Source organism: Cheilinus undulatus, linkage group 12, assembly GCF_018320785.1.
Source record: "Cheilinus undulatus linkage group 12, ASM1832078v1, whole genome shotgun sequence".
In the NCBI taxonomy this organism is placed as follows: Eukaryota; Metazoa; Chordata; class Actinopteri; order Labriformes; family Labridae; genus Cheilinus; species Cheilinus undulatus.
The window spans coordinates 2,904,047-2,917,979 of NC_054876.1; the positions used below are offsets into that span (position 1 = coordinate 2,904,047).

Here is a 13,933-nt window from a genome sequence, read left to right on the forward strand (position 1 = left end):
AATGTTGATTTCAGAAAAGAGGTTTACATTTTTGATAAAAATAAATGTACATTTGTTTACTTGATGAGCGGTTATTAATCAGGTTAAGTATAGAATATAGATATCACTGCTTAACTTTACAGTGAACCGTGATTTTGCTGACCTCCATAGCCCCCCAGTCTGGCTGGGCCCCAGAAAGCTCTACCCTTTACCCCCCCCATGGACAGCCTTGTCTGCTAACGGCTGTTCTTGAATGTGCATGGCTGTGATGGACCACCATCGAGTACAATTAGGGCCCCTGAAATGGTTGAAAACTGCTGATTTAGACTACATGGAGCTTTGAGCATTGTGAGGGAAAAAGTTTAGGAGGTTTGTTTTATGTTAATAAAGGAGCGTGTCATCACAACATGGTCTGTATTTCTGTGTGGATTTGAGTCAGACTTACTGGACTTGATTTAAGATGAAAATATGAGGAGTTTGGATTTGAAATCAGAATGGAAAGGCAGGTTATAAAGAATGCTGTTTGATTGAAGTTTTTAATGAGGTTAATGAAAGACTGTATTTATTTGGTACAGTTTCCTTCTTTCTCTCTTGTGTAGTTAAACCCTAACCAGAATAGGCTGCATGCTCACCTTCCCTTCATCTGTGCTTGAAGGTCTTTAAAAACCACCACAGCGCTCTGATGAAACCTCTATTTTTAATGCTGCTCTTTGCTTCCCTCCAGGTGTGCACAGGGAGACGTGGTCACGCACACAGCATGGCTGAACCGGTCCAGTATCCTGTACGCCGGAGAGGATAAATGGTCCGTGGATCAGAGAGTGAGTCTGGTGACTCTGAATCAGGACGAGTTCACCATCAAAATTGAAAATGTGGACATGACAGATGAGGGCCAGTACGTGTGTGCAGTCCAGACGAGCAGTCGACCGAGAACCACCTCAGTGAACATCCTCGTCCAAGGCAAGTCCTGTCTGTGACCTTGAATCCTGCTACAGAGGAGCGCTAATGCACATCTCTGACACACCATGTTTACATTTAGAGCTGTTTTATGATAGTTAATAATTTGGTGCTCATCTAAACCCTTTAAATGATCTATATACAGTTTAATCTGTGCAGGGCTTTACTCTATAGGCCTGTGTCGTTGCTGAGCACCAGCACATGAGGGCATAAGTGAACAAAGCAGAGCCTAAAAGCAGAGTCTTGCTCTCTTTCTTGAATCTCATTTCCTCATTCATTGCTCCACTGGAGCAATTAGAGGCTAAATGTCTGTCTCAGGGAGGGGGAGGGCAGGGCAGAGTGTAGATCACTCACTGTGTTAGGTACGGTTAATGGGGAATACCAGATGTTAAGATGCTTTGGCTAAAATGAAGTGTGGAGTGGGTGCAGCATCTCCATAAAGACACAGGCCACAGTGAGGGCTGCTGTTATATAAACACAGTTTAATGGGAGGATTAAAGTTTCCACTTAGATACGCTGATGATCCATGCAGCATATTAAACATAATATTAGCAGAGTTTGGATCGCTTTCTTTGTCCCGCAACATGAAGCTAAATAACAGTAATGCATTCAGAGTGTTCAACCAACAACTCCTGAATTTTATCTGCTATTTAAGTATAATCTATGGGATTTAAATGAATATTTAAGCTTGTGTGAAAGTCAGCATCCTGACATTACATGCATTCCTCTGTTTCCTCCTGACACACACAGACATCATCTGTGATTGCATGTGTTGTTTACATGGTGTTCATTATTGCACATAGCATCAATCATGCTGCAATCATGGTCAAATTTTGCAACCTATAAAAACAACACTTTTGCAACCTGCATTGTGGATTTTGTCAACTACTGAAGAGAGACAAGAAACATGGGGAAAGAGATGCTGAGATCAGGAACTGGTCGCACTACCAGGGGTCCAGGACAACACCCTCAGCCTATGGGTGCCGCCTCTACAAACCGAGTTAAACTGGCACCTTAAAAATAGATCTTTGATAATAAAAACTGACAAAAAGTAGGTTTATCAAGGAGTCTAAAATGAGACTAAAATGTATCAGGTCAGGTCCACAATCCTGCTCAGATGCTCTATGTATCTATGAATGCCATAATGCTCTTTATTCCAAATGTGAACAATGGTGAATTAACAGCTCTAGCATGTCACAGGAGCAGCACAGGGTGGTGCTATTTTGATCTACACAACGGTTTATAAGCTGTGCATAGGCTATATTAACAAATATGAATGCTAACCCAGTAGAGGATTGAAGGCACACAGCGCTTAAACTACTAACTGTAGTAGAGTTTTTCTGCTTCCCATACCAGCATCAAAAATATGCCAGATTCTGCTTAAAATGAAGGTTTTGGTGTTGGCAAGTACACAAGTTTTTACAAGTTGCACCAATCTGATACCGTGTGGTTTAACTTTATTTTTTGCTTTGTTTAGCCATGCTAAAAATCAAATTAATTCTCCTTCACTGCTGGAAAACACTGCATGCACGAGCTACTTTTTTTAAAGCAGTGAAGAAGGATCCACTGCAGCAGCAAAGAAAGGTGTCTGTGTGATAGTTTTCTCTAAATGCAATCGTTAAAACGCCTTCCAGACCGGTGCTGTCGTACACGACAAGAAGTGATGCAGTTTATCAAAAGTTAAATCACTTTGAACCCTAAATCACTGCCTCTTACTTGTTTTTCCTGTTGAAACTAGCCGTTGTGCTTTCCCATTGATGCTATTGATGCCTTTGAATCGCTTGCAGCAGCGATTTCAGCGAGCTTGGAACTCTTGTGACTTTTCAAGACTGTAAAGATTAAATCCACACCAAAAGGCCTTCAGTATCCACACCACCTGATACTGAAGGTTTTTTATACAATTTCATCCGATTACGATCATTTATAATTGTTAGCTTGAATGCTAACTGTTTGCCCTTTGTGAGGATATGTCAGCCAGTTGCAGGCTGCAGATAGAGTGGTGAAAACAGGTTAAAATGTGGCAAAAATTGGTTAAAGAGGGAAAAAGGGGCAAGAAGTATCAGAAAAGTGGTAACAAATGACAAAAATCCTAACAAAAAGTAACAAAAACAGGTAAAAAATTGGCAAAAATAGAAGAGAAGTGGCAAAAATGGATAAAAGAGTGGCACAAAGGGGAAAAACACGCAGGAAACGTGGTTTAAATGGGTTGAAGAATGGCATTAGTAAAAAGGTGTTCTAGAGTGGTACATGAGGGAAATAATTGGCAGGAAAATTGCAAAGGGGGTTAAAGATTGGCAAAAATGGGTGAAAAGTGGCAAAAATCGATCCTGATCTGGTTGTCCATTAATACCAGCTAGCTAAGGCTGGCTAAATAGCACTCACCTTTGCTTTAATATTGAAGACTTGCATGCCCTTAACTCTCCAAACAACAGCATCATTGATCAAAACACATTAAAAATATATATATAGCTAGCATTACTTCTGCAGAATTTCATCCTGATAGCAGTCTTAGGGAAATGATCTTCCACTCCTGCAGAATTACCAGTAAATGAACATGACTTAAGGTAAGTTCTGGCTGGGATGTTTCTGATTTTAGTTATTTCAGGAGTGTCCCTGCTGTTAAAGGATCCAAAGTGCCCACAAATGTAGAGTGTGAATGAATATCTCTGTAGGTGAAGTTAACTTGATGGAGATGGAGAAGTGAAACAGCTTCACATAGCAGTCAAAGTCTGCCACCACTGCCCTACACTCTTTTTGCCCTCTAGACCCCTGCACTGGTCATGTGACTGAAAGCTATGCATGGACAGTATGCATACTGGACTTTAAGTGTACTCTGTCTGGATAATTCAAATGACTATAAAGGCTTAGCCTAATGCAGCCCATCTACCATCCATTGTATTTATTTTTGCTGTTGCAGCCAGCAGCTCTAATGACATGATCAGAGAGACCGGCTCCTTAAACACTGCCATGTAAAGTTATGTGACAGAGATAAGCACTTGTTTGTGTTCTTTAGGAGAGCTCATTATATAGATCTGGCTCTCCTCCCTTTCTCTCTGAAGATGTGATCAGAGGATGTTGGTAGCTCTCCAGAAGAACCAGTTAGTCTCTGGAACAATTCCAATATGCGCTAAGTTCTTTAATGTGAAGTCTGATTATTCTTTGTAGAAGTGAGAGGATGTTAGAGGAGAGATCTCTACCATAGACTTCACTAACAAGCTCTGAATCACTCAAACTAATTTCCTCCCATACTTCTGTAACAATATGAACAAGCAGCAAAGCTATGAAAAATGACGGCTGAAAGGAAGTGAATCAAATCTGCCGTTGACAGCAGGAAGACAACATGTTGTGATGATAAAGAGAGACAGAGTTATCTATAATTTGGGGGTGGAGGCTTAAGCACACTGCATGTAAAGTCAACTGTCAGTAGAGGATAACTGAGTTAGATATTTGCCTGCTGATGGAAAGTAAGTTTGAGTTAGCATTTCTGCTATGGCAGCCACCCTCAGGGCTTACAAACAAGACGTGACTTCACTGAAACTGTGTCCACGGTACTACAGTCACTGAAAATTACAACAGTTGGGGACTTGTCATTAAAAAAAGACAAAAACAAACAATATGGGGTTGTCAGGTACTTGAAGGCAACACAGGCTTTAAACAATAAAGACATGCATAAAGCAGTGATACTCAACGCGCAGCTCTGGAGCCACATGTGGCTCTTTTGTGATGATTTGGGGCTCTTTTATGTCTGAATCTGAAATATTACTCCCCCAGAAAACCTTAAAAAAGGAAAATTTTGATCTCAGAAATTATCCATTGCAAGTCACAGTAATCAGTTTGTTTCCCACACTTGTACAGTAGGCTTTAAAAGGCCAATTTTAATCCATTTTTGCTGCTTTTTGCCACTTTGTCCTGCTTTTTGCTGCTTTTTCTACTTATTTTGCCATTTCTGCCTCTTTATGCCCACATATGCTGCCTTTAACCATTAAATGCCACCTTTTTTCAAAGTTTTGCCATCTCCTTACAGGTTTTTGCCCATTTTTGCCACCTTTACATTGCTTTCTTGCCCGTTTTAGTCACTTCTGACTGTTTGCTTCTTTTTTTTCCCACTTTTGACCATTTTTGCCACCTGTAACTCATTATTTTTGTCACTTCTCGCCCATTTTTGCCTGTTTTTGCTTGTTTTTTCCTTCTTTTCCTCCCCATTTTTGCCCCTTTCACCCATTTTTGCTATTTTTTTTTTGCTGCTTTTAGCCCATTTTTGCCACTTCTTTTAACCACTTTTCACCTATTTTTGCCACTTTGCCCTTTTTTTGCTTTTTGCTATTTTTCCCCCTTTTTTGCCATTCCCTGCCACTTTTCGCCCATATATGCTGCCTTTTGCCATTAAATGTTCCTTTTTGCTCAGTTTTACCACCTTTTTGCTGCCTTTTACCCATTTTAATTAACTTTCACTGATTTTTTGCTTCGTTTTTGCCATCGGTAACTCATTTTTTGTCACTTCTCACCCATTTTTGCCTCTTTCTTCCAGTTTTTGCTAATTTTACTCCACCTTTTTGCCCCTTTTCTGCAACTTTATGGCCATTTTTGCCACCTTACACTTACTTTTATTGCCACTTTAAACTTTTTTGCCACTATTCACCACTCAGATTGTGGCTCTTGCAGAGGTATTTTTCAACTATTTGGCTCTCTGGTTGAGAAACACTGCCACAAAGACTTCAATACACGCCAACCATACAACAGTGGCTCCATGGGTGCCATCATAATAGACAGGCAGGGAGATCTGACACACAAAAGACAAAAGTCCAGAATGTCTGTGCAACAAAAACCTGACTGCTGATGACAAATTTGACCTTAGATTCGTATTTGATTTCAGTTTTTCCCTGCTGGCAGAACTCTAAAGTCTGCGGAGGATGCTGAGGGTCTAACAGGATGGCCTTACTTGAAAATCATGGTGCCAAGATCGTTAAAGTCTTTGCCAGAAACCTTTGGGCAAAGTTTAACGGTATTCACAGCCTTGTTTGTTAACAACGCTGAGGCTGCTAGAACAACAGGTTACTAAAGGTTAAATAGATTCGATAGAGACTTAATTCTTTTTTTTCTTTCAGAAAGAGATTTAACGACCTTAAATGTCTCAAGAAGAACAGACGTTTACCAACCTGCTCAGAGGCATTAGTGTTAGTAGAAATATTTTGATACCATCTCTGATGATGATAGACTGATCTTTGATGCTGACTCTCTGTCTCTGGTGAGTTACGTTGGTGGTTATGTTAAACACACTTCATATACATCCTCCTGGTAAACTAGCTGTTACATAGAGATTAAAACAAAGCAAACTAGAAAGGATTATAACTTTCTTGTTTTCTAACTTTGTTATCCTACAGCTGCTCTGAATAATAATACTATAAGTGGAGTTCAGTAAAGTAGGGCCATAAAACTCCAGTCTTCGATCTGAGTCCATCTGGTTTGACTTCTTAAAGCAGGCCGGTGCCATGTACGTAAAATCAATGTGTTAACATATCTCCTCTTCATACTAAAGAACTCTCAGAGTAGAAAAGTGAAATCCATACTTGAGTGAAAACTTCACTCCTTGTTTCCTTGGTGATTATGAAAGCCGGAGAAAAGAGGCTGATTGAAGCAGCAGAGAAGTGCTTGAACAGCTGAGGCCACTCTGGAGTATGTGGGGTTACTGTACGCTGCTGCTGCTGCTGCTGCTGCTGCTGTCGAAGACGCCGACACTGGGAATTAGACAGTTTAACACCTTACAGACGCACATCCTTCAGTCTTCTTCTTTTAGCTACACAGAAGACGTGTTGATCAAAATGTTGCACTTGTTACTTTAAGCCTTTAAAAAGATGTTTAGGCATGTTTAGAGTGTTTGTGTGTCTGTTTAACCCACAGAACCATCCAGAACAAATAACAAGTCGTTTATGATAACCTAGGCTGTCAGACAATGAACTTTTACATGTTTGATTAGTTGTTAAATCATGAATGCGTAGAATTCAATTATTTTACATTTTAAAACACAATTTCCTGTCTGTATTGAGAATGTACACCGGTGTGGTCTGAAACCCTGAACTAGAGCTAGTAGATAAAACACATGCAGGAGTGCATGTACAAAATGGCTCACTGACAATGATCCCCCATTAATGTTATAGCATTTTCAGCATTTTATGATATTTATTAATTTTTATTTATTTTTTGCTTTGCTTTTACAAAAAAAAATTGTCTGGTCTCCAGCTCAAGCCCAAAACTCATTGGCGCAGGACTGGTGTGTCACATCATTTGATGCACCTTAATTGCCGTTGCCAACACACACCGGCCGTAGTGCCTCAGTAATCAAACTCCCCATCAGCCGCTGCATGGTCAGGTGTTTGATACCAGCGCCAGAAACCCGCCCGTGGTGAGAAAAACAATATGAGCAGTGGTATTTTAGAGGCTGAGGCCTCCTGGCTATTCTTTACCTCTAATAAAAGATGGAGCTAAATGTCTTGTTCTGCTCTCCTCATCAGAGCTTCCACTAGAGATGGGCATGGCAGAAGTTCTCTTGGGGAAACTCTCCACCAGCTGTGGCTGGCAGCATCTTGAATAGTTTCCTAAAAGCTGCAGCATGGTGCTTCCATGGGGCTGGATGATGCTGCTGTGTTCTGGGATTAAAGAAACCTTATCCCATAATAAAACCCAAAACAGCATTAATTTTGTATGAAAAGACAAAACTTCTAGTGCAGGGGTGTCAAATCCAATCACAGCAGGGGCCAGATTCTTTATTTAGGTCTAACCTGAGAACCTAACAGGGCCAACATTAAACCATAAACTGTCAACCTCGTTTTCACCAATAATAAAATATTACAAAAACGCACCGATAATAAATCGTTTTGAAATTTAAAAAAAGTCAAAACAGTAAGTTTAAAGCTCAAGAAAATATTTGAAAACGTGAGATAAAAAGTCAAAACAAAAAATAAAAATGGAAAAATTGTGTTTTAAAAGGCAAAAGTCATATTTGTGAGTTTGGAAAGTCAAAATGTGAGATAAAAGTCAAAATATGAGTTTAAAAATTTTAATTGTGAGTCTAAAGTTTAATCTAGATAAAGAGTCTAAATAAAGTTCTTGTATTGTATTGCATTGTATTGTATTGTAAAGGGTAAAAATATGGGATAACAGCCAAAGTTAGGATTTATGAAAATATTGAAAAGGTCAAAGGATGTAATTAAAAGTCAAAATGGTAAATGCGAGTCATAATTTTGAGATGCAAAATTGAAAACATGAAATGAAATCCCCAATTTTCTTTTCCAACATTCCTGGTTTTTATCTCTTGATTTTTTTTAGTCTTTACTTTTTCAGATTTTGACAACCTTAACAAGGATATTTGAAATCATCAAAGTTTAGTTTACACTTCTGAACTGGAGAAAATCTGCAGACCTCATACTGAAGGGCCACTTATAATGGAAATATGCTGTGATCTTGCAGGCCGGATATTACCATGGGCCAGATTTGGCCCCAGGGCCGTGAGTTTGACACCCCTGTTCTAGTGGATGGATAGTAACAACATCTGCAGAAAAAGATAATATCAGACAATATTTGACAATATTAGATGTCAGAAGGAACAGATGGCTTCTGACTTTTCCACAGTGGTCTGTGGAAGTTTTTAAATAGAAATGAGACATAAAAGCAGTGGTTCTCAACCTTTCAGCCCATGAAGATGGTTGGACACAGCCATGCACAATCAAGAATAGTCATGTGCAGACAAGGCTGACCATGAGGAGGGATAAAGATGGAGGTTTGTGGGACCCTGCCAAACTGGGGGCCCATGGAAGTCAGCAAAATCATGGTCATTTGTAAAGTTAAGCTGTGAAAATCCATACTTTATATTTGCCCTGAATAATAACCACCCTTATCAAAGAAAAAATATCTTTGTTTATTCATTGCCTTCTTGAAAATGAAAACTTTTGTTTAAAAACCTAATTAAAATGGGTTAAAGACAGCAAAAAATGGTAAAGAATGGCACAAAGAAAATGTGGTGCATTTTGATATTTACATAACATAAATGGGTTAAAAGTGGCAAAAATTAGATAAAAGTGAAAAAAAAAAATCAAAAATGGGTTAAAGAGGCAAAAACATGCACAAAAATTGGTAAAGGGGGATTAGAAAGTGACTGAAATGGCTCTAAAGTGCAAAAAATGGTGGAAATTAGGTGGGATGGGATGAAAAATTGATCTAAACTGGCAAAAATAGTTTAGCTGTGGTTAAAATGGGCAAGACAAGGTGTAAACAGTGGTTAATAGTGGCAATAATGGGTCAACAAAGGCAACAGTAGGCAGAAAGTGGCAAGAATTGGTTTACAAGTGGCAAAACTAGACATAAAAAAGTAGTGTAGAGAGTTTAAAATGGACAAAAATGGGTATTAAGTGGCATGATGTGTGTTGTAATGATAAGGGTTAACATCTGGTAAAATTGGTAAAAAGTGGCAAAAGTGTAATTTTAAAGATATTCCTAGTTTTTTAAAGGCATCTGGTGACCCCTTCCTAGTGTCTTGCGACCCCAAAGGCGGTCCTGACCCCAAGGTTGAGAACCAGTGCATTAAAGAACAGTGGTTAATTAGAGGTGCTTAAGTGAGTATACAGCTGATTTCTTGCTAAGGTAACTCAAGCACAGTTCACCTAAAAGAGCATTCCACTGGAAAATTCACTGTTGGACATGAATTGCACTGTGATAAATTCATCAACATGGACAGCCCTTCAGCAAATGAATAAAGCCAAACATAAGCCCTATTCACATGGGGTTAGTATTACCCAGGGACCTCTGGTAGTTTGTAATATCTGCACAGAAAAACCACATCTGTGTTTTGAATCCCGTGCGAATCGACCAAATCAATTGCGTGGTAAAATTTCCAGGGAAAGTTAACGACCAAATATCAGCACACACCGGCATCCAAAGGTAACTCTAATCCCATGCAAATCAGCATCTCCGAATTTAAAATCCAGCATACACTGGGCAATATAATCCGACTACAGCCCGACCAGCTGCTCCCGACTACTTGGATGGAATTCTGACATGTTTGACATTTTTGTTCTATGGCTGTGTACACTCGCACTGTAAAAATAGAACCAACATGAACATTACCATGAAAACAGCAAGAATTACTTTATAATAAAGGGAAAAAAAGAACAGGGAATGTGCATCCATCCATCTATCCATCCATCCATCCATCCATGGAGGATGGGGTGGGGGGGGCTGAAGCCTATCCCAGCTGGCATTGGCAAAGAGCCTGGGTGCACCCTGGACTGGTTGCCAGTCAATCACAGGGCTGAATTGCATTCCTGCTGCATGGACTGTGATGCTGTTTTCTATGACAGAGGGAGCGATAGCCAGGGAAAGAAAGACAAGTGTGACTAATTACAACTTTAACCCCAGTATGTCAGACTCTTTCAACACAAACTCCAGATTTCTCTCACAGTCCGTCCATACCTCACTCGTACAGTGTGAGCATTTAAGTCAAGAACAACCATTGGTCCATGTAGTGTGAGCATTTAAATCATGCACAATGGTCGTGCATCATAAGTGGCTCAGTCACACAGTATGAGCTGTCACTCAGCCACTGCTGTCATAGTCGGCTTGAGATCCCGTCTGGCTTTAGGGTGGTAATTATGCGTTTTACTGTTGTGTGGCTTTTTCTGATTGAAAAAAATAGAGGCTGCAGAGGAGATTGTCTACACAGTTGGACACATAAGGGCCTTTACGGAGCTTTTACCACAGTTTCTTTCATCTTATGTTGACAAAGGGCTTTATTTTTGCTTGATTCATTCTTTTAAACTACCATCCAAATGCAGGTGTGCACCCTGCTGCTCTCTGAACAACTCTTCTCCTCTGCCTCAGCCTCTCTTTCTATAGACATACTTTTCATGCATAACACAATTTACGTAAATATGTCGCTCAACATTCAGTGATTTGGCTACAACAGCTGATGTGGGAGAGGAAAGTTGGGCTTTCTTTACAATCCCAAATGAATAAGGTGCAGAAAAAACATCAACAGCATCATCTGCAGAAAACTTTTACTGAATGACAAAACAGCGGTTCATATTTAACAGGATGAACATTAAAATGCTCTTATTTCTTCCTCTTTCTCTATGTCTGATTGCCTGTAGATACACACAGGTGAGAAACAGAAACACAATCTGGACTAGGAGAGCCAGGGGAGATTGATCAGTCATTTACAGATTATCAGCAGATTGCAAAAGATTATAAAAAATAAAAACCATCACTCTGACATGTTATCCATTGTAAACTCTCGTTAACAGCATGTATAGGATAGAGCACATGAAGGAAATGTCACCCGCAAAACACAATGTGCATTACACTGCAGTTTTGAATAGAATTTAAAAATAAAAATGCACAGTTTATCGCTGCCATGCAGCACCTCCATGTTTACCTTCAGGAATATCAGTAAATTTTAGTAAATTACAGACTTACCATGTGTGAATGTGCCACAGTAAACACTGATGTCAGGGATTAATTAATAAATTATCAGAGGTCACCATGGTTAGACTCTTCCTGTGTTAATAGTACAATAGCGATGGACATACACTATATTGCCAAAAATATTCGCTCACCTGCCTTGACTCGTATATGAACTTAAGTGATTTAGTGGTTTAATATGACGTCGGTTCACCCTTTGCAGCTATAACAGCTTCAACTCTTCTGAGAAGGCTTTCCACAAGGTTTAGGAGTGTGTTTATGGGAGTTTTTGACCGTTCTTCCAGAAGGTCATTTGTGAGGTCACACACTGATGTTGGACGAGAAGGCCTGGCTCTCAGTCTCCGCTCTAATTCATCCCAAAGGTGTTCTATGGGGTTGAGGTCAGGACTCTGTGCAGGCCAGTCAAGTTCATCCACACCAAACTCTCTCATCCATGTCTTTATGGACCTTGCTTTGTGCACTGGTGCACAGTCATGTTGGAGCAGGAAGGGGCCATCCCCAAACTGTTCCCACAAAGTTGGGAGCATGGAATTGTCCAAAATCTCTTGGTATGCTGAAGCATTCAGAGTTCCTTTCACTGGAACTAAGGGGCCAAGCCCAGCTCCTGAAAAACAAGCTCACACCATAATCCCCCCTCCACCAAACTTTACACTTGGCACAATGCAGTCAGACAAGTACCGTTCTCCTGGAAACCACCAAACCCAGACTCATCCATCAGATTGCCAGATGGAGAAGTGTGATTCGTCACTCCAGAGAACACGTCTCCACTGCTCTAGAGTCCAGTGGTGACATTCTTTACACCACTGCATCCCATGCTGTGCATTGCACTTGGTGATGTATGTCTTGGATGCAGCTGCTTGGTCATGGAAACCCGTTCCATGAATCTCTCTACCACTGTTCTTGAGCTAATCTGAAGGCCACATGACGTTTGGAGGTCTGTAGCAGTTGACTCTGCAGAAAGTTGGTGACCTCTGCGCACTATTCGCCTCAGCTTCCGCTGACCCCACTCCATCTTTTTACGTGGCCTACCACTTCATGGCTGAGTTGCTGTTGTTCCCAATGGCTTCCACTTTGTTATAATACCACTGACAGTTGACTGTGGAATATTTAGGAGCCAGGAAATTTCACCACTGGACTTGTTGCACAGGTGGCATCCTATCACAATACCACACTGGAATTCACTGAGCTCCTGAGAGCGAGCCATTCTTTCACAAATGTTTGTAGAAACAGTCTGCATGCCTAGGTGATGATTTTATACACCTGTGGACATGGAAGTAATTGAAACACCTGATTTCAATTATTTGGATGGGTGAGTGAATACTTTTGGCAATATAGTGTATTTTCAGTTGAGTAACTTCCATTCTTAAAAAAAATCTGAAACACATATGATGGTAAATGTGATATATGAAAAATGCTTCATGCACATCGTCCAATCAGGAGCTCCATCAAGATCCGTGCTCAGCTTCTATCCAAATTAGCGGATATAAACTAATAGCCTGTAGCCATGAGATTCCCTGAGCCCATTTACTGGTTTGTTGCTGCTAGAACCATTTCCATTTTAATGACCTGGTTTCCTGTTGGGGGAAAAAAAAAAAAAAAAAAAAAAAAAAAAATGTAAAAATGAAACCACAATCAATGCCATGCAAGTAGTGCTGCTGGTTTCCTCTCCACCTTAAAAACAAAGAAAATAAGTGATGATTTATGAGCTAAAAATGAATCCTTTGACTTACCTAATGGAGAACCCTTAAATCATGAACACTTAAAGGGTTTATATGTGACATTCTGATCAGCTATTCTCCAAGTCAGTATACTGCAGAGTCATCACTGTCATTAAGAGGCAAGCATCGACTGGATCAGAAATGTTAAAGTGAAGCAGAACAGGAACAATGGAGGAGAAACTGTTTGGATAGCTGCACAGAGAGCCTTTAAATTCCTCCAGTATTTTCTATAATGACTCTTTTAAGGAGCCATTATGCCAGATTGTGTGACCAGGAAACTTCCAGCAGTTGTCCAATTTTATACAGCACTTATCACTAAGACAGCATGTTTCTGTTTATTTCAGCTATAATAACTTAATGTGGTTATTCCCTGCAGTCATTAAAGGATAGAAAAAAACATAGTTAAACAGGAAAAAATAATTTAAGATCCTGGCATTAAGTTTGACAGACTGTGCAGAGCAGATGCCTCTGTCAGAGATTGTTTGGAGCAAATATCTATCAGTAATTCAGCGCTGTATTTGACATATTTATTAACCAGAATGATTACGTTTGTGGGTTCAAATGTGTCTTTCACATTCTTAATAATTTGGAAAGTGAACGCATCACTCAGCTAAGGTATTCATGTAAAACCAAGATTAAAATGTTTAAAGAACTGAATTAAATCAATTAAAGACTACAACGTAGGTCTTCATAGTTAATAGAAATTAAATAAAAATTACTTTCCTGAAGTCTAACATACTCTGCCAATTCCAAAAAAAGTTGGGGCGCTGCATAAAATACAAATAAAAACAGAATGAAACAATCATGAAATC

The 13,933-nt window shown here is 39.8% G+C and overlaps 1 protein-coding gene across 3 annotated transcripts in view; it reads left to right on the forward strand.

Moving 5' to 3' along the window:
* ntm (neurotrimin) overlaps nucleotides 1–13,933 on the forward strand; it is a 930,591-nt gene that overhangs the window by 827,586 nt on the left and 89,072 nt on the right. For all 3 annotated transcript variants that reach the window (XM_041801723.1, XM_041801722.1, XM_041801724.1), the window contains one exon: nucleotides 704–936. In XM_041801723.1, coding sequence (XP_041657657.1) covers nucleotides 704–936 — 233 coding nt within the window. The remainder of the gene's footprint in view (nucleotides 1–703; nucleotides 937–13,933) is intronic.